The sequence below is a fragment of the Ascaphus truei genome, chromosome 9, assembly GCF_040206685.1.
Source record: "Ascaphus truei isolate aAscTru1 chromosome 9, aAscTru1.hap1, whole genome shotgun sequence".
NCBI classification, from domain to species: Eukaryota; Metazoa; Chordata; class Amphibia; order Anura; family Ascaphidae; genus Ascaphus; species Ascaphus truei.
Genome location: NC_134491.1, coordinates 69,368,946 through 69,391,470, shown reverse-complemented (window position 1 = coordinate 69,391,470; position 22,525 = coordinate 69,368,946). Strand labels below are relative to the sequence as shown.

At 43.8% G+C, this 22,525-nt stretch overlaps 1 protein-coding gene across 2 annotated transcripts in view; it reads left to right on the top strand.

Moving 5' to 3' along the window:
- The window catches only part of TRIM33 (tripartite motif containing 33), a 134,395-nt gene extending 116,424 nt beyond the window's left edge, over window positions 1–17,971 (top strand). For both annotated transcript variants that reach the window (XM_075615336.1, XM_075615337.1), the window contains exons 14-20: window positions 839–992; window positions 6,040–6,392; window positions 7,359–7,482; window positions 9,324–9,398; window positions 14,423–14,575; window positions 16,169–16,219; window positions 16,299–17,971. In XM_075615336.1, coding sequence (XP_075471451.1) covers window positions 839–992; window positions 6,040–6,392; window positions 7,359–7,482; window positions 9,324–9,398; window positions 14,423–14,575; window positions 16,169–16,219; window positions 16,299–16,511 — 1,123 coding nt within the window. In that variant the 3' untranslated portion in view covers window positions 16,512–17,971. The remainder of the gene's footprint in view (window positions 1–838; window positions 993–6,039; window positions 6,393–7,358; window positions 7,483–9,323; window positions 9,399–14,422; window positions 14,576–16,168; window positions 16,220–16,298) is intronic.
- Window positions 17,972–22,525: the final 4,554 nt, after the last annotated feature.

The window sequence follows — 22,525 nt, the reverse complement described above, 5'->3', positions numbered from 1 at the left end:
TCCTTTCAACTGTACGTTTGGAGGGAGGGGCCAATTTCTTCCAGGAGGTCGCAATAGCGCATCTGGCTGCCGTGAGAATAAAAGATATTAGTCTTCTCATCGGAGGGTCTATATCTGCCACCGGTTTAGCTAAATAAGACCAGTGGATCTATAGGGATCTGGAGTTCTGTGATCTCCTCAATGATTGAATCATTTTCCAATAATTCTGGATAACCAGACATGTCCACCATATGTGGGCCATGTCTCCCTTTTGTCCACATCCCCTCCAACAGAGGTCAGACACCAGAGGGAATATCTGTTTAAGGCGCGCTGGGGTGAGGTACCAATAACACATGATTTTGTAAATGTTTTCTTTGTAGTGCATATGGACGTTTTTGATGCAAACTCCCATATGTCCTCCCAATCGTCTTTGTCAGTTTCAATATTGAGGTCATTGGCCTATCTCCTCATATAATCATGGTCTGCAGAGTCCGCTTTTGACTCTAGGCTCCCGTAGATCTTTGTTATTAGGCCTTTTTGGTAGACGCCTTTGCTACTTACTTAGCACCTTGAACTCTGACATAGAGGGGAACTCCAACCTTGGGGATAGTTTTTGAAGAAAATGCCTAATTTGGAGGTACTTAAATAAATTTAGATCTGGTATCTCATATTTAGCTCGAAGCTCCTGAAAGCTCAATGGTTTACCGTTATTTAACAGGTCAGCAATTACCCTGATACCCCTTGCTTTCAATTGGTTGAATTGATTAGAATCGCAACCTGGGGGGAACTTCCAGGAGCAATCTTGCCAGTAGACTATTGTTCTTTGATCCATTTTTTGTTTATTGTTTGTACATTACAGTTGTGGTTCAAGTAGCAGAAACATTGACAGAAATGCTGCCTTCAAATCAGACGCGGTGAGAGTTAAGCAGGAGCCTGGAACAGAGGACATGTGCAGTTTCTCAGGAACTGTAAAGCAGGAGAAGACTGAAGATGGCAGGCGCAGTGCATGCATGGTAAAATAAAACGTATTAATGTTACGCATTTATATGCATTCTCACCATACACATATGTGGGTAACCCAATATCTTTACACTATAAGGAAAAAGATGGGTCCATTATAGTGCACTCAAAGTAATATTAATAGCTAAATTAGCCTGGGATACCAATTGTCCCACTATATGAGGTAGAATCACCCCTACCTAGTGACAAACTAGAGTGAGTCAGAGCTCACAAAAACCAATAATTCAAAAAATAAAAAATATTTATTAATTGTGACAACCGCGACGACTTAAAATTACAAAACAAACAAATACTAAAATCCCCTATGGGGTGTTGAATCGAGACCTGCCTGGTGTTAGTCAATTGATGAGATAAGACTCAAATAATAGGATTATTATCCTCAAAATACACCAGTTAATAAATACACTGGTTGGTACGCAGTGGAAAAATCCCCTGTTGGTGTAATCACCTAAAAGGCACATAGTATACAGGTATCAGATGTCATATAAACCCCAATGGTATACTATGTGCCTATTAGGTGATTACACCAACAAGGGTTTTTTTCCACTGCGTACCAACCACTGCATTTATTAACTGGTGTATTTTGAGGATAATAATCCTATTATTTGAGTCTCATTCAATCCCAACAAAAATATATTACTCTTGTTTCAGAGGTACAATATGTTTAAACAAATAATGCGATTACCATGTATCCAAAAATAATATTGGGAGAAACCTTGCAAACACGTGTTATGAAATATTTCCTGTCTGGAGATCACAAATCCAATGGCAAAAACGAAAATCTTTAGGATCCCATGGAGTAATTCTAGGTGTCTTAATGAAGCTTCTTTTGTGTGACCAATTCCACAAGAAATTCTAAAAACAAAAAAAAGCACTTTTAAAAAGCACAATTTAAAGTATTGTTTTAATATTAAAAGTTTGCACTCTCAAACATACTTCCTTGAAATTAGACTGGCGGTTTCCCGAAGGTTGACCTGTGACACGTGAGTGCCCTAGTGAAGAGCTAGCCTAGTTCTCCCTGCCTTTAGATGGAACTCGCGGTTCCAGAGCACAAACAAATAGCAACAGCATTGCATGTCTTTTGGCTCCATTAGTCTGAGGCATATTTCTGTGTTTCTGTTCTGGTTAGCATATCAAGGGTGATTCCGTGCCGAATACTGGGAGTTGATCGATCCTACAATTTGAGATTTCAATCTTGACGTGATTTTAAAGGTTGCACATTTGTGAGTGGCAAAAATATTATCGCTTTAAAATTATAACATCAAAACAGCACTTTACCACGGAACATGTGCTTTAATTTTATTTTTGTGTGTATAAATATACATATGGATTGCGCTTCAGTGGCGTGTCCAAAAAAATAAATAGAAAGTCATATTGAAAAAAAACATCCTGTCCAATCAAGGAGTAAAATATCTCCTGGTGCTTAGTTGCAGTTTCTTGTAAGAGTGAACTCCTGTATCACCTCAATTAAATGAGCCTTTTTATTGGACAACTGAAGCGTAGGAGACAAAAAGCACCATAACATTTTTAACATTTTAATCACAGAAAATAAGTATAGGAATTTATGGTTAACAATGGTGCACTCAATTAAAGCATCTTCAAATTTGGCTTATCTGTGCAAGTCTATGTATATACCCACAGTCATGGCTTGCTCTGGTGTCACCTTTCAGTAGCTTGTATGGAGTCTGGGATCCTCTAATGTCAATATCCATCTTAGCTAGCAGGTGTACCCATATTAGAACCCATTGTAGGGATGCTCCAGCGGCATCTCTTCATAATGGTGGTTGTTCCTCACTATTCAGTATCAGTGTCCCTCACAGTTCAGAATCGGTTTCCCTCCATGCTCTTTGGCACCGTCTGGAGCTCAACTCGATGACGTCCCTAACAGAGATTTCACTGCAGGACCTGGTATCTCCAAGGATCTTTCTAGTTCTAGTCCAAATTTGAAGAGGCTTTAATTGAGTGCACTATTTTTAACCATTTATACATATACTTATTTTCTGTGATTAAAATTTGTTACATTTCATGGTGCTTTTTTTCTCCTGCCCTTCTGTCTTCCAATATGTTGTGTGTGTATATATGTATGTAAATCTTTTATAGAAGCAGAACGTTTAACTCCAATAGCATGGCACTCTTGGATCTCAAAAGATTACAAAATGCTTCTAATAATGCACCATATATTTATTCCGTAATGTAGAGGTTTACCGGGTGTAGATTTTAGCTTTTTCTAAGCGGCAGCATCTTAGGCTAAGGTCCCGTTGCACGCGTCCGCACGGCTGGCTTGCTTGCCGGCGGCGCGTGCAACTCGCTGTACCGCGATCTGCGGTCTACAGGCTACTTTTCTCGGAGCGGGGGGGGGGGGGGCGTGGCCAAACGGGTCGGGGGGGGGCGCGGCCATGACGTGAGGGGCCGGAGCGGGAGGTGGGCGGGAGTGGGAGGATTGACAGGGAGGGGGGGGCGAGGCTTGAGCGGAGGGACCCGCTACTCTTCCCCCCCCTCCCTCCACGGGCTGCCACGGGCTGCAGGTAAGTAAAAAAAACACACACACGCAGGCACTCATACATACATACACACACACACACACACACACACACACACACACACACACACACACACACACACACACACACACACACACACACACACACGCACGCGCGCGCGCGCACACACAGGCACTCATACACACACACACACACACACACACACACACACACACACACACACACACACACACACACACACAGACAGAGACAGGCACGCACGCACGCACACACACGCGCACACACAGGCACTCATGCACACACACACACACACACACACACACACACACACACACACACACACACACACACACACACACACACACACACACACACACACACACAGACAGAGACAGAGACAGAGACAGAGACAGAGACAGGCACGCACGCACGCACTCATACACACACACACAGACAGAGACAGGCACGCACACAGACAGGTACACACATACACACACACAGGCAGGCACGCACGCACTCAGACACACACACAGAGAGGCACTCACGCTGCTTTCACTCCACACTCCTCCCCGCTCCCCGAAGCCTCTCCTCCTCCCGCAGCCTCCCCTCCCCATTGGCTCACAGCCACACCACGTGACGCGTCAACGCTAGGAAACACCATTCTGTGGTGTCTCCTAGCGGCTGACGCGCCACAGCGTGTAGTCAGCTGTGCCGCCAGGGGGGACCGGGACCGGCTCGCGAGGATTCCCCTGCTGGTGGGGAACTCGCTACATTGCCGCCCGCGCCAACGAGCGCAGCGGGTCCCAGGCCTAAACTTCCCTCACTACAGAGGGAAAGCTCACCCAATATAAAGTGACTTCTTTCTCGCTGTGCAGTACACAACTTGTCGTGAATTTAAAAAAATAAAACTGCTTTTATTGGTATATATTAAACTAAATTGAAAAAATCTTAACCCATTGCAGGTATGTTTTTAATATAAATTAAAAAATAAAGATTTTATACAAATTCACAATTTTTGCTTTTTTCCCATTTGTTTTTATTTCTGTGTAATTAAGAAGGAAAAAAAAAACACCGCCTCTTAACAACCTCAGCATATTGACTGGTTTTAAGATTTGTTATATTCTTCCATAATAATTGCAACACTGGTATCATGTGTTATTCTTTTCATAGGTGAGCGTATAATAAAATACTATTTCTGTTTTGCAAAACAAAATTACGTGTGCATTGCTTAAAGTAAATATTCAAAACATGTACTGCAGCGTACATGGAACACAGAGATGGTAATAAAATCAAACTTTAATGGTTATAATAAAATAAATATAACTGGTGCTCCTAAAACAAAAATAATTGTAAATTGTAAATGGGTGTTCATCTCCAAATGGCCAAACTTATGTTGGTAGCTAGATAGTGTGATAGCTATATTAGCATAAGGGGGCTTAGATTAGACCCCTAATGCTCAGCACATCTATTGGTGGTGGTGATGATAATAAGTTGGCTGCAGAACTGGTAGATACAGATTATGTTGACAAAATACTTTAGCCAAGTAGCCAATCTGTAGCCAAGTCTTGTGTATCTATGGTAAAGTAGCAAAAGTGTTAGTGTTCAATGGTACATTCTCCTCATTGCGGGTAGTTTTCAGTCTTCTCATAGGCATTTTAAATTGCCCTCCAAGCATGGAGACTGAAAGAAGTTTCTGCTAGCACTACTTTGTACGGGGTATTGTTTGAATCTTCAGTGTGTTTTCTGGAATCATTCGGCTAACCGTATCAAAGCTTAGATACAGATCAGTATTTTGTCAACTGAATCTGTATCTACCAGATCTACAGCCAACTTATTCTGATCACATATCACTTTATGCTAGTATAGCTATCACTCGCTATCTTGCTACCATAATAAGTTTGACCCTCTGGAGATGAACACCCATTTTAAATTTACTCCTTTTGTTTTAGGAGCACAAGTTACATTTATCCTGCATTTTTTTTATTACCATCCATTCATTTCTTGTGGTGTACACCATAAAGGGATCTCTGCGTTCTACGTACACTCTAGTATATATATATTTTTTATGCTTTGAATATTTCCCAAGTAGCACGGACCTCTCCACACGCACGCTCTAAGGATTAGAACGAGGTTCTTCTCACTAAATATATTGCTTAAAGTAAAGCATGACCAAGCAACGGAAAGTTGAACGTTCTAGCAGGCATATTGGTTCTGGAGAAATTTAGTTCAGTTGTACAGTAGGTTCTGATACACTTTAAAGGGACCAACGCTGGTGTTCTTCATAGAGGAATCTTGGTGTATAGTACTTTCCAAACCTCAGAAATAGAAGAAACCTATGAGGATTGGAAGTGGTGTACACTATAATTTCATCTATAAATATTGACTAAAAGATATAACAACCTACAACAGATGAGCATCATATACAAATTAGACATCAGATAATGGTGAGCCACTGCTTCATATTCAACAATTTGAAACACATTAACATGCTGAGGGAAAGTTTCTTATACAAAATTAAGGTTAGTGTTTTTGTCATTAGCTGAGCAGCCCAGAGAGCAGCCTGACTCCACCACTCCCAACCAACCTGCACCTCGAAAGCGATCTTGAAGCCCTGGCGAATCTGGAAAACCATGTGAAAACCGAGCCAACCAGTGTGAGCCGAAGCTGCGGGCAGTCGTCCCATGGCAACCTGTTAAACGGAAAATCACCTGTACGCAGCTCAATGCATCGATCGCCAAGAGGAGTTGGAGGGGAAGGGAACCACAAGGACGATGATCCAAATGAAGACTGGTGTGCGGTGTGCCAAAACGGTGGAGACCTCTTATGTTGTGAAAAGTGCCCAAAAGTCTTTCACCTCACCTGTCATGTACCAACACTCCTTAGCTTCCCAAGGTATGTAACGGTCGTAACAATGAGTGTTACATACTTGTCGTCTATTTGAGATATCATGACCATGCCCCATGGGCAATGGAGCTTCACTGAAATTCGAAATATACGATCTTAGTAAGTTAAAAGAACAATTAAGCCACACCGCGCATAAAATATAACATTAACTTAATTTATATATTTTCTTTTAAGTGGTAGGGGCCATGTATTTAAATCTTTTGGCCAAAGCATGTTACGCTTGAAACCATGTCAATGTTAGACCCTTTCAGAAGGTTCTTACAGTAATGATTTTATGCTGTCCAAGACCTGAAAGGGTCTACCTTTGTGTGGTAGCAGACTTAACGTGTTTTGGCTCAAATGTTAAACTAAATGATCTTTAATAATTGGAAGAAAATACATGATTTAATGTTGTCATATTGGTGTGCATTGGGGCTATCATATATGAAAAATGCAGGTTTTTTTTATTTTTAACTAATATTCAAAACTGAATAAAAGACACTTTATGATGGAGAGTGAGAAATGGACTTTATAGTCTTGCTAAAGGGAAGCCTTGGTTTAATTTAAAGCCTTTCCGTACCATGATCGACTACTTTAAATTTAATTTTTTTTAAGGGAAAAAATTACATTTAAAGGGAAGTTAACTGAATTGAAGTTGTTAAGCAGGCTTTAATAATTTTATCTTGCACTGAGAATGGAGTTTTCAATCTTTTGAAACCCAATTTGCAGCCTGAGTTTATTTATGAAATAGTATCATGGACAGAATGTTAAATGTATTACCCAAGTCGTGAACCAGAGTTTTATGTAGTTTGGCCATTAAAACTTTTCAGAAACTTCCTTAATTATAAAATGATTAAAAGTAAATGCTGTACACCTGATTTTTAAAATAAACTATAAATACATAATTATTTACACAATTGTATTAATCTTACAACCAAGGTATGTACACTACAAATGTTCTGTCTCTTCCTTTAGTGGTGAATGGATCTGTACCTTCTGCAGAGACCTGAGCAAGCCAGAAGTTGAATATGATTGTGATAATTCTCTGCACAGTAAGAAAGGGAAGACCGCACAAGGCTTAAATCCTGTGGACCAAATGGTGTGTGACATATATAGATCATTTACTATTATAGTTTATTTGACCTCTATACTCTGTCACTGAGATGGAATAATCATAGTACCTTGACATGACACTTGGGAGTCTATTTAAGTCTCCCGACTGCAAAAGTCTGACACAACCAGAGCAAAACAAAGAGCCATTTCAAAGAAAAGGAATCCTATTGAAAGTAATGGTAATCAATTTGATAAATCTGAGGCAATTATTTTGCACACTTTGCCCCAGTTTTGAAGCCATGAGTAAATGTATCCTATTTAAATGGGATTACAAAAGCCATTAACAGATGCTCTTGTCAACATTTGCTGCTTTTCTGTTAATTTAATCACACGTTTTTGACTGCTCATATGTATATTTTCTTGTGTAGCAACATGTTTTTCCGCTATGCAAGAGCAATTTCCCCCCAATATATAACCAATTTTTTTTTTACGGAAGCTCCATGTGATGCCATTTCAATCTAATCATCATCAACATTATTTTATTTCTTATCCTAGCGTTTTTTGTTTTATTTAGTATCTAAAATGGTCCAAAGATTGCCGTAAAGTGTAAAGATGGCAATAGCAGAGAGCTTTAGCCATGCATAGTATAAAGGAACCTATCAGAAAACATTTTTACATTTAATTTGTGACGGTAGCAGATCTCAAAGAACCGTATCTAAGAAATTAGCCAAAAATCAAAATGAATATGGCTGCTGTTTTAAGAATGTTAGTGTAAAAATAAAAATCAGGGATGTAAACTAGGCAAAAACCTTTAAAACATGTTATTTTATAATTGCCCCTTTAGTAGACATGGATAGGGAGAAGGAGGGGCGTAGTGAGGAAAGACACTGACTCTGGCACGGAGTTTGAAGCAGGGGAACCTGGTTCAATTCCCGGTGTCGGCTCCTGGTGACCTTGGGCAAGTAACTTTATCTCCCTGTGCCTCAGGCACCAAAAACAGATTGTAAGCTCTACGGGACAGGGACTATGCCTGCATAAACGTCTCTGTAAAGTGCTACATAAAGCTAGCACTGCTATACAAGAACAAACAATTTGTTATTATTATTATTTATATTACAAGTAAAATTGATATCCAAATGCACCAAATTTGCATAAAAAACAATTGCATCTTTTTGGTTGTCATTTCTCTGGCACCCTCATAGTTTTGCACTCGTAATTTCCAGTTTTATCTGTTTTAACGTTCTCATCACCTTGATGTTCCCACCTTAAATATTTCATATTAAAAGTAACATCCGAGGCAGTCGTAATATTTTGAGCTGTCCAGAAACCTAGAACGAGGGCTCACCGTTGCCCTTTCGTTATAGTGTTGGTCCAACTGCTCAGCGTTGTTTGTAGGTTTGGGTAATTGTTGTAGTTTTCAAACATACAAAAAACATAGCTTTGTCACAAATCAGTTTATCACTAAACAACTTTGTGTAAACCTTTCCATTTAAAAAGCTTGTTTCCCTGCAAGCCTGTAACAAATCCTGTTTCCAACACACGTGTGCTGTTTTGCCGTGAACAAGTGCTCTTAAGGGCAGTAGCATGTTTTAATAGGGCAAATAGAGCTGATTGACAACTTTTGTTAAATTTAAAAAAATTGATGTATAACTATTTTAAAATTATTTTGTACCTCTAATATTTTCTAAATAATAGAAAAAAATAAAAAAATCTAAATTGTTGGCTTACTTTTTAAAGCTATCATTTGTCAAGCAGATAAACATAAGGAACAAGAAACAATACATATTCATTTTTCACAAGATGCAATAAGAATGTTACTTAAAAATGTCCCTTGATCCATGAAGTTCAGCTGTCCCATTAAAGAAATGTATCTATATTTTCTTTAAGAAATGTGAGCGGCTTCTTTTATACCTCTACTGCCACGAGCTGAGCATTGAATTTCAGGAGCCAGTCCCTGCCTCGGTAAGTTTCTTTGTGCGATTAAACTTGTTGAATAACTGTAGAGCTTAATGGTTTTCACAGAGGTTGATATTTAAAAGTGTCCACCCGTCGTATGACGAAAATGAGCCAAGAACAGTGGCTTTGACAACTACAATATTTTTAAAGTGTGTGTTTAACTTCTGGGGTGAAATTTGAGCTGAAATGCACTATTTGTAGCTTCGATAACCCTCCCTGTTCTGACAATATTTATCTTTGCTCTGGTGTTTTTGGTCCCTTTTGGAAAATGAATGTCTACCATCCAGCCACAATCCCACGGGCGAGTAGAAAGATGCAATATCAGAGCATGACATTGCTGATCCTATTGGATGACTCCTTCTGGCCATGTTTGACTTGACTTTGATTTTACTAGCACACATAAAAAGGTACATTTCTTGGAAACCAGGGAGTCACCAGAGCTAGGATTAGGGCTGCTCAGCATTGGGAGACCACCCGATCCGATTTGCAGTAACATTTATAATTGGGAGTGGCAGTCGCTGCTTTTAATAGGTTAAATGTAGCTTGCATTTTTTTAAAAAGAATAACCATTTTTAAAAAATTTAAACTGTTAACTTTGCCGTCGTAAACAAAAGCTTTATGGGCCGTGGGAGGAGTTAAATTTTGAAGTGAAACTTCTTTAGTGGCACCTAGTTCTGATGGAGCAAAACTGGATGGATGGAGATGAACTATGAAACGGAAGCGATGTCATGTAACGGCCTCTGTTCCCCCCACAGGCTGTTGACATATGCGGCGGCGATAGCCGCTGCCGTTCCCCGTCCCTGTCCGCTGCCCATGCCGCGCATGCGCAGTTGTGATGGCGCCGCTGACAGACGCCACACATGCGCAGAAGCGGCGGGCAGCGGCGCTGTTCCCCCCCCCCCCCTCACACGCACGCTGCCATGCCGCACTTACCCCGTCACCCACAAACAGTGACCCGCAGCTGCCGGTGCGGCTGGGACAGCAGAGACCGCACGACCGGGATAGCAGAGACCGCCTGACCGGGACACCCCCCTCCTCCCCCCCTTTCCTGCTCCCCCCCTTTCCTGCTCCGCCGGGGGTAGTGGGAGGAGCGGAGTAGTGGGAGGAGGGGGGTAGTGGGACCACCGTGTCGCCGGGGGGGGCCTGGCTGCAGCAGGACACACAGCCATGTCCTCAGCTCCGCCGGGGGTAGTGGGAGGGAGGGAGGAGGGGGGTAACGGGACCACCGTGTTGCCGGGGGGGCTGGCTGCAGCAGGACACACAGCTGTATCCGCAGCTCCGCCGGGGGTAGTGGGAGGGGGGTAGTGGGACCACCGTGTCGCCGGGGGGGGGGGGGGGTTGGCTGCAGCAAGACACACAGCTGTGTCCGCAGCTCCGCCAGGGAAAGTGGGAGGGGGGGGAGAAGAAGGGGGGGGCACAGCACAGAGAGACATTCACACAACACAGAGAGAGAGACATACACTGACTTGACACACACACACACACACACACACAGACTCACACTCACACTGACTCACACTCACACACTGACTGGCTCACACTCACACTGACTGACTCACACTCACACACTGTCTGACTCACACTCACATACTGTCTGAAACACGCACACACACTGACTGACACACGCACACACTGACTGACACACGCACACACTGACTGACACACATGCACACACTGACTGACACACATGCACACACTGACTGACACACACGCACACACGCTGACTGACACACGCACACACGCACACACGCTGACTGACACACGCTGACTGACACACGCGCACACGCTGACTGACACACGCGCACACGCTGACTGACACGCGCGCACACGCTGACTGACACGCGCGCACACGCTGACTGACACACGCGCACACGCTGACTGACACACGCGCACACGCTGACTGGCACACGCGCACACGCTGACTGGCACACGCGCACACGCTGACTGGCACACGCGCACACGCTGACTGGCACACGCGCACACGCTGACTGGCACACGCGCACACGCTGACTGGCACACGCGCACACGCTGACTGGCTCACGCTGACTGGCACACGCACACACGCTGACTGGCTCACGCTGACTGGCACACGCACACACGCTGACTGGCTCACGCTGACTGGCACACGCTGACTGGCACACGCACACACGCTGACTGGCTCACGCACACACGCTGACTGGCTCACGCTGACTGGCACACGCACACACGCTGACTGGCTCACGCTGACTGGCACACGCACACACGCTGACTGGCACACGCTGACTGGCACACGCACACACTGTCTGACTCACACTCACATACTGTCTGACTCACACTCACATACTGTCTGACTCACACTCACATACTGTCTGACTCACACTCACATACTGTCTGACTCACACTCACATACTGTCTGACTCACACTCACATACTGTCTGACACACGCACACACACGCTGACTGGCACACGCACACACACGCTGACTGGCACACACACACGCTGACTGACTCACACTCACATACTGTCTGACACACGCACACACACGCTGACTGGCACACGCGCACACACGCTGACTGACACACACACGCTGACTGACACACACGCACACACGCTGACTGACACACACGCTGACTTACACACACGCTGACTGGCACACATGCACACACGCTGACTGGCACACATGCACACACGCTGACTGGCACACATGCACACACGCTGACTGGCACACATGCACACACGCTGACTGGCACACATGCACACACGCTGACTGGCACACATGCACACACGCTGACTGGCACACATGCACACACGCTGACTGGCACACACGCTGACTGGAAAACATGCACACACGCTGACTGGCAAACATGCACACACGCTGACTGGCACACATGCACACACGCTGACTGGCACACACGCTGACTGACACACATGCACACACTGACTGACGCACACACGCTGACTGACACACACACGCTGACTGACACACACACACGCTGACTGACACACACACACACACACACACTGACTGACACACACACTGACTGACTGACTGACTGACTGACACACACACACACACACTGACTGACACACACACGCTGACTGACACACACACGCTGACTGGCACACATGCACACACGCTGACTGGCACACATGCACACACTGACTGACACACATGCACACGCTGACTGACGCACACACGCTGACTGACACACGCACACACGCTGACTGACACACGCACACACGCTGACTGACACACGCACACACGCTGACTGACACACGCACACACGCTGACTGACACACGCACACACGCTGACTGACACACGCACACACGCTGACTGACACACGCACACACGCTGACTGACACACGCACACACGCTGACTGACACACGCACACACGCTGACTGACACACGCACACACGCTGACTGACACACGCACACACGCTGACTGACACACGCACACACGCTGACTGACACACGCACACACGCTGACTGACACACGCACACACGCTGACTGACACACACACGCTGACTGACACACGCACACACGCTGACTGGCACACGCACACACGCTGACTGGCACACATGCACACACTGACTGACACACATGCACACACTGACTGACACACATGCATACACTGACTGACACATGTGTGCCGAGCACGCGCGTTATAAGTCAATTTCTGTGACAAAAGTCAAAGAAGTTTCACTTACTATGCGCGTGCACAGCACACACAGCTTTTTTTTCATCCGATATCTGCAAGTGTACTGTAGTTATCAAATATACAAGCAAAATGCTTTGTGCTATTTGTTTGCAAGGTTATTATGGATCCATCATGAGTCAAATAAAAAACGTGTGTACTGTAGCTTGAATGTAGTCTTCAATAGTAATTCTTCAAAAGAAACAAATTGAAATATTCAACTTAAAAGTGACGGTTTTACCTAAGGAAGCAAATTACTCTTAAGTGGTTGGAAAAAAAAATTCTACTTGCTATGTCAGTTCTTTTGACTTATTTTCTTAGGCAATGTGTTACGGTGTGTAGATTTTAGTCCTTATGGGATCTTTTTAAAAACGTTTAACACCCTCAAAAAAAGATGTCTTGAAAGTAAGCTCAATGTGATGCCCTGTAAATCAGAATACCACCATGCTTTTTTTTCAATGTAAAACTGCTTAAAAGCCCATTGCCTTCAGTGGAGTGTTCACATTACAACCTCTGCTGTTGCTCTCCCTTGTTGCCACTATGCAGCTCAAAGCTGTTTCCTATGCAGACTTCAGAGACCTAGAGAAATAGTCCTATGCTGACCTTCTGATAAAGATCTTTGAAAGCAGCAGTCCAAGATGCTGTTTTTTTTTTGTTTTTTTAAAAATTAATTTGAAATTTGTTCCCTTTTATTGTGTGCATCAATACAATCCACACAATAAGTAATTAGCTAAATTGCCGATCAATCAGTTCTCCTGTGATCGATCAGCAAAGATTTGGGTCGGGTTCACTAAATGACTGCTTCTCTCTCTCTCCCCCTCTTTCTACTCTCAAATTTAATCAAATAAGCTTTATTGGCATTACCAGAAAAACATTTCAGTATTGCCAATGCATGAATAAACAGGGGTTAGGGTGTAATGTTTTCACAGTACATGGGTAACAGTTACATACTGGGATGTGATGTTTTGTGGGCATCTCTCAACCTGTGACAGGTGCTGGTATAGTGTGCAGCCAGCTCTTCTGTGTTTTCATCTTGTAGGAGGATCACTATTTGGTTCTCTTCAATATTATTGAAGTTCTCTCTCCCCCCCTTCTCCCTCCCACCTTCTTCTTCCCCCACCCTGTGTATATATGTATTATTGTTTATATTAATTTTAGTAAAACTAATTGTACAGTTGTATGGTGGCCACTTCAATTCAGGCATAGTGTAGTACTCTTAATTGGGAACATTATCTCTGATACTTACACAGAATCCACTGCAATGCGTTACAGACTCTTGCAGCATGGAACCACTTATGTCCAGTTTAATTTCACAGTACCAACGAATGGGCTGTTTTTTCTTTTCTTCTGCAGATACCAAACTATTATAAAATCATTAAGAAGCCAATGGACCTTTCGACCGTGAAAAAGAAGCTACAGAAGAAGCATTCGCAACACTACCAAACACCTGAAGACTTTGTCGCAGATGTCAGACTAATATTTAAGAACTGTGAAAGGTTCAATGAAGTATGTTGGATTTATTCATTTAACTGGTTTCAATTATCAATTGTGTCAAAGGATGCATGTTTTCTTTTCTTTTCATCTCAAATTAGTTTACAGCTTGTAAATTGCTGGGGTTTTCACCCCTGTGTTAGACTCTGCAATGGCTTTTGCTTTTTGTCTTAATTGATTTCAAACATTAAGTAAAATGCTGTTCAAATTATTCCCAGTGGACTATGAATGTGTTTTTTTGTTAGGGATTTAATCTCAAACTTTAGAAGTCTGAAATATTCATTGTATTTGCTATAAAAAAAATGAATTTAAAGGCTTTCAGTTTGTCGGGTTATGATCATGTTTCAATATTATTGTACACACATTTTCTGAATAATTAACATTTTCCGAACAGCAGAAGCAATATTGATCCACAGCTTTAATCACTAATGAAATTAACCTTTTCTAATGGATACATGAAATGCACGCCCCTTTTTGGTATTTTGGTTTTAATTCATCTGAATCATGCACGGAGTTGTCTGGTCATATGAATGCATTTGTAACTTGGAATATGGTAATGCTTCTATTTCTTTGCGGAATATGGTAATGCTTCTATTTCTTTGCGGAATATGGTAATGCTTCTATTTCTTTGCTGAATATGGTAATGCTTCCATTTCTTTGCGGAATAATGGTAATGCTCCTATTTGATTAGGTTACTCATACAGCGAATTCTAAAAGTACAATCTTCTGGTTACTAGGAATTTTGTAAACAAGACATTTTATAACCAAATGATAGGGCCAGGGTCAGCCTACATTTAACATAAGCAGGGTATTAGTTAAAGCATCAAATTAAAGCCAAGTTTTCTCTAATTGGACATTGTAGATCTCTCAATTGACAGTTCAGTGTGGTGACAGGTTTTACTTATAGTCCATGACAGCTGTCAAAAACAAATGCATTCTGCTAGAGCTGGCATGTGGCATCTATTGGGTAACACTTTGCTTATTACTCCAACAGAGTATAACTAGTTCTTAATCAACATCTGCTGAAGACAAAAGGCCTTGGTTACTTAATGTTTCTTACTTGGATATTTATACCATGTCCCATCAATTTGGTTTTCTGTTCCAATCTACAAACCTCCACACAAGGCCATTCATAGACCTTGCATATCACTTTCTGCTACATTATTTTTTACATCAAATTTTGAAGAACTTCACGTCCGCAAAACATAGACATATCTTGCTAATAGTTGTATTTTGAAGCGGGAACGTTTACGATCTTTATATAAATAGCTTTTAATGATATACTGTATATGTGCAAGCAGGGTACCTACAGTACAATTTGGATGTGGACTGCCTGTACTGTTGGTGTAGTACAGTGGTACTGTCATATTAGTACTGGTATTCTGTGTCTCAATATACCACAACACAGCCAACGATGCAGGGCACATTGGTTTTTCTTCAGAAAAGGTGTTATCAGTTTATTGTACTTGAGAGGATTATCTAAACTCAATACTATCTGGTCATAACAGTACTTTTCCCCTTGTTATGACTGCCTCTTGTCATTAAAGCTTTTTTATAAGTTTAGAAAAAAATGAATTTCACTTTTTTTGACTTTGGTGTCATTTTTAGATGATGAAAGTTGTTCAAGTTTATGCAGAAACACAAGAGATTAATCTGAAGGTAAGCTTCTCCAACCCTGCAAACTTGACAAAGGTTTATACATAACCCAAGGTGAATTCTCCTTTTTTCCTTCCCACAGAATGACTCTGAAGTGGCCCAAGCAGGGAAGGCTGTTGCGCTATACTTTGAGGAAAAACTTCCAGAAATCTACCCAGACAGGACCTTCCAACCGTTGCCAGAATTTGAACCAGAGGATGATGACGGTGAAATAACAGAGGATTCCGACGAAGACTTTATACAGCCGCGTAGAAAACGTCTAAAGTCAGACGAAAAACCAGTGCATATAAAGTGATCCGAAACATGGACCTTAAACATTTGTGTAAAATTATTTGAGAAATAAACTTATTTAAGTGTTCCTGGAAAATCATCACGCCTACACCAGCCACCCTCTTGGAGAAGCTGGCAGATTTTAGACAGTATTAGACCAACAAATGTTTGTACAGAAAAAAAGAACATTCTTTTTAAAAAAAAGAAATGGGGAAAATCTATTGTCACTTGGTTTAGTTCTTGATTTTTAGGCTTCATGGGCTCCTACCCTTGGGGACTGTCTACTCGTATTCTCAGTTAGGTTTTTGTGAATGTTAAGGACGATGTTACTTTGGTTTGGTATCCTCAAGAGTTTTTTGTACAGCTATATAAGTGAACTCAGTGGTTGTGTTGCTTGTTGATCTTTCTTTCTTAAAGATTGGACCAGTACATGCAGTTTACTGTAACATTTCCCTTCCCTCGCACTGGACTGCTTTGTAGCTTGACTACAGGAAAAACAAAAACATGGTACAGGATTAATTGTGTTTTGAATGGTTACATTTTGATCATTCTTCATTTCCATGACGTTTTTGAACTTTGGCTTTTCTTGAGTGGGTTAACTGAGTGGGTTATCGTTCAAGGTTCTGATATATATATTTTTTGTGAAGGAAACAATTTACCTTCGTCACAAGAACATGAACTCTTTTGCTATGTATATATGAGGAAGCTATTAAGTGTCCATCAATTCATATTGCTTTGTCGGACAACAGATTGTCAATCCTTGCTGTTGTCTTGCATCTGATATGAGCAAAAATAAATGAATTTACTGGTTAATATTCCCGATTTTATCATACTTTACGCCAGTGCAATGTTTAGGTGTGAAATGTTAACTGTATTGTCGGTACAATTAAGAGAATCCTAAAGGTCTCTCCTAGTCTTCCTAATCCATTTTTTTCTAATTAATTGGTTTTAATAAATGTATACGTTTTCACTTTTATTTGTACATAGAATGTGACTGTCACAAGGCAGCAACATTTGCTGACCTGTTTTTAAGCTAATGTGTATTCTTACCGACGTTTCTGCTGCGAAGCATGTTTCTAAGACTGCAGTCTTTTTAATAGTTGTGACTACTCAAAAACATCCTGAAACCACTTGGCAGTGAAATGTCTGCTGGAATAACCCAATAAAATACATTCATCATTTTTAAGAAAACAGCACTCCCGCCCTCCTTTTCCTTTCTTAGGCTGGTTATACAGTACATCTTCTACTGGCTTCTCTTCCCATTATGTACAGCTAGAGCAATCTTTAGAGGTTCATTCACTCTCTTTCTATTCAATATGGTGAGAAACTGTGTAATACAAAGTTAACTATATTAACTGCATTGTAACTTTAAATGACTGAATAGAAGTCCACATTAACTGTGCATTGTCTTGCACCTCTCCATATTGAATATAGACTTTTTAATCTGGGTCTTAACCCCTCTAATAAAATCTTTGCTTGATTTTTCATGTGTCTTGTTATTTCTATTATACCAATCTCGGGATGAAAAGAGCTGTTAGAGGGGGATATACAGTATTACTGTGCATCAGTGTCACCCCTTACTGCCTAACCTCTTTTATATTATCTCTGTGCCCACTCATGCTATCCCATTATCATTGAGGCGGTTTTGTCAGTCAAGAGAACATGTCAATGGATCAATATTCTGCACGTACAAATATAGGATGAAAGTATCTGTCGTATAAATTTAGCATTGGTTGATTTTGATGGACGTATGTCTTTTTTTCAACCTCATCTACTATGTAACTTTAAAAGGCTCTGTATACATTCCAAAATGTTCATCTCGTTCTTAAAAAATAAACTTTTTTTTTTTTTTAAATGTTTCTAGAAGCATATTGAAGTTCTAAACATTTCTTGGAAAGTAGAATCATGATCTGTCATGTCACTTTTTTTTAGTAATGTAATTTATAGTACATGGAATTCCTGGTATAAACATCAATGTAATTTCATAGAACAATGTTATTGGGATCCTCTGCATAGTGTGCCTTTGCCCTCGGGAGGAATCACATTGCCGGCTGCTCGGCTTTGTGTGTTTCGCACTTGTGATTGAAGTTGTGATGTGCCTCTACTTGCTCTCCTCTCTCTCTCTGCCCTGCACACAGGAGAGAGATCAAAGACTGATTACCGCCTTCCCACCCTGATTGTGGAGTGTGGGTAATAGAGAAAGTTGATGAGTGTGCTGTATGAGGGGCGGTTTAAGAAAAAGGGTGTGTGATCTGTGACTAAGAAGGTGATGACTACGGAGTGTGTAAAAAGGGTGTGTGTGGCAAGTTTGTGCATGTGAACGAGAAGGGTTGTGTGTGGTCTGATGAGCAGGGCTGCTGTAAAACCCCTGTCCGCCTGTGCACAAGAAAAAGTTGAGAACTGCTGTCATAGAACGTTCACTTCTTCATAGACGGGCAGAAAGACACAATGTTGCTACATTATCTAGCAGGATAGATACCTTTTAAAACTGGAGGTACATCACTAGTAAATAAACTTGGTCTTATGTAGTCCAGTCCCCCGGTGTTGTGCTTCTCCCCTCCTTACCTCCGTTGCTGCAGGGGCTAGTGGGGGTGATGACAGGCTCTCCGGCGGCCCTCTCTGCAGGGTGCCGCCATCGTGTGCAAGGTTGCGCATGCGCGGAGAGCGCCAAGTCGCAGTGGCCAAATGAGGGTTGTGCATGCGCAGTGTACCATACGCATGCAGCGGCCCATAGGTTCCACGGGGACTACAAGGCCCATAGTGCTTAGGGGCAGAAGTACCACATAGTGCCAATCGCGCGGCTGGGTCTCCTGCAGGAGAAGATACTATTTCGCACGCTGGAAGAGGAAGTGTCAGTCGGTGGTGGGATAGGTGTGTGAGCAGGGGTCTGTGACCCTCTGCTCTAGGCCAGATGTCCTGTAGACCCCAGCTAGGCCCCGACTCACCAATTAGTTTGTGGCTGCTACAGGGGCAGACCCTTGGGTAGGGGCCCTGCCACATTAGCTGTTGCGTAGATCAGGGACACAGCTGCAAGCTGCGCAGATCTGATAAGTTGATCTGGGACCAGATCATCTCTGCTGATAAAGACTCATCAAGGTGGGACACTTAGCGGGACACCACCCCACACGGAGGCGGACTCGTTGCGGTGGATATCGTTGGATTGACAGATCCCATGTTCGTTCAATCGGCGTGCCCGGGTGCTGGAGCTTCCGGCAGGTACCTTACAGAAAGTGCACCAACTATTACTACACTCAAATTAGTGGGCCGCGCGGTCACACACATTGGGATTGGGTGTGGGACATTGTGGGACTGGGATTCTCAGGACACGGTGCGGGTTACACGGTTGTGGGATACAGCTGTGTGAGGCGTGTGGGTAGTTGTACCTTTATTCATATAGAGTTATAGCATTTTAGAATATAACATATGTTACAGTAAAGGCCTTCCTATTTTACATTGTGTTCATTGTTTGGGCCTTGTGAGGGGCTCCTCCCACTACGTTGGGATCCCTCAGGTGTAGGCGCTGCACCAAAGTTGTAAGTATATCTCCCCAGGCTCCCCGTGGCGGAGGCTTAGGCCTCTGTGAGCTAGCAGGTAAAAGGGCAGCACCAGTAGCCATCTTGTTTAGGCGGAAACGGCTACATTTGGAGGTGCTGCTGAGATTCAGACCTGGGGTGCCCGAACTCAGTGTAATTACGTCGGGTCTTTACCCTCACGCCAGGAAGTGCGTGAGTAGGCGTCAAAAAGACGAGTCCCGCCCCTACAAATGCTGTCGGACAAGTCCCACAGCTAACACCACCTCCTACGATATATGCTTATAGCTGGGTCAGTATCCAGGCCTACAGGAGGCCAAAATCCTAGGCTGTTGCACAGACGCAGACGGAGTATGGTGTTCAGTGTTAGTGAGTGAGGGACAAGATTTAGCAGAGGAAGGAGGTCCGTCCAAATTATGGCTCCCTGGAGCGCTCAGTCATGGGTGCCCCATTATCTAACCCGAAATGCTGGTAAAATTGGAACTCCATAGTTCTTGCAAGGATTTGCAGGTGGTTGCTATGCAACTGTCCTCCTCGCCCCCAGTGTGTCATTGTGGAGACGACGCTAGTGTCATATCCTGCTCCAACTGCCGCTCAAGTATAGGCAGCCCCAGACCCTGCCGGGCGGGGGAAATACAAATGCTGGCCCAGGCCATACAAGCAGCTGGGAGTCACCAAGAACGAACCCACTCCGCCGCAGCAGTAAAGCAAGCTGAAACTCTTCAGGCGTCAAACTTACCCCTGCCAGTGAAGAGACTTTTGACGCCTGGAAGGACTACACCTTACAGGTTCTTGAGGAATGGTCCTGCCCAGACACAATGAAAAGACAACGGATAATGGAATGCTTGCAACCTCCTGTGTCCATCATGGTAAAGATGTACCGTGACCAACACACTGACGTCATGGTGCAAAACCTGATGGCTTCCCTGACACGAATCTACGGTATAGAAAATGACGAAAGTGAGCTATGGTCCAAATACAATTACCTTCGCCAAAAAGAGGGGGAAGACCTATCTGATTTCATCCAACGTAACCAGCTGATATTGTGGGACTTACGTTCGCGCCAAATCATCAAAGCCTCTGAAGTAGATGAATATTGGCGGAAACAATTCCTGCGAGGAGCCATTCCCACCCATCATATCGTCGTGATGATCTGATGCACTCTGCTGCAGGGAGAACCACCTATGCTGGAAGATCTGCTGGGCGTGGTGAAGGGACATGAAGCCTACACTCGGTTGCACCTTCCTAAAGAGGCAACGGCTCCGAAAGCTAAGGGAGTCAAAAGTGAGAAGGATTCTCATGCTCCCGAGGCTGCTCCCAAGTCCCAGGACAACTCTTCCCCCGGTCTGATCTCCGCTGCTACAACTGTGACCAGCGTGGGCATTTTGCCAGGACCTGCACGAAGCCTCGAAAATCCTCCACTGGGGCCTGGTCTTTCACCGTACGGGTACAACAATCCCTCTCAGCCATCCCGAAATTGCCTGAAGAGGACGAGTCCAAGACCGGTCCTGATGCGGCTCTCCAACCGGATGACTACACTAGGATAGGACCAGTCGCGATCATGAGTCGTCGTGGAGGGTATATATTCCTCGGCCTTGCTGGACACTGGGTCCCAGGTGACCATTATCTACTGGTCTTTCTATGACCAGCATCTCTAACATCTGCTAGGGGTATAGAGAAAAAAGGGGGAGCACAGGTTGAGGAATTTGTGCCGCACCCATCTATATATGTCTCTAACATCTGCCTCTGCAGTCGGCCGTGAAGATTAAGCTGTGGGGCCTCGGTCAAGAAAACTACCCCATCAACGGTGTGGTGGCCATTCGGATCAACATATTGCAATTAAATACTAATCGGACGCATCCAATGGAAGTGGAGGCTCTCGTCTGCCCCAAGCCTCGCGAACACCCGAGTGCGCCCATCATAGTAGGAACCAATGCTGACGTGGTACGGTCCATGATCTGGGCCTATCTGCATGAAGCAGGCAAACTACCCTATCCACGTTATGAATTCATCCAGCGCTATAGAGTCACGGCGCAGGAAGAATATGGGCAGATCTTCAACTTAGAAAAAGGGTTGATAGAGATTCCACCTGGGGGAGTGAGACATATGACCACCGAGGTCACTGGGGCCGCGACAAAGCCGACATGTACAGTGGTGACACACTTAATTCTTACCTGGCTGGAGCCGCAAGCTGGGAGGTCTCCCGGCTTGCTCGTTTTTTTTCCTCGGCGTGCCGCGCGTCATCGATGCGCGGTCACGCTTCATCGGGAGCGTGCGCGCATGGCGCGTGTGCCCAGGGCTCCCCGAGGGAGCCCTGGTGTCCCGCGATGTGGGGGATGGCGGTGGGGGGCTCCGGGGACTTGGTGCACCCAGAGAGGGTAGGGGGAAGCCCCGATCGGAGGACCGATCCTCCGAGGCGCGGGCACGGGACACCTCGGCGCGCGCCCGGTATCTGTCGCGGCCGAGACCGGGCAAAGGTAAGAATAAACTCGGCCGCGACAGTATTTCT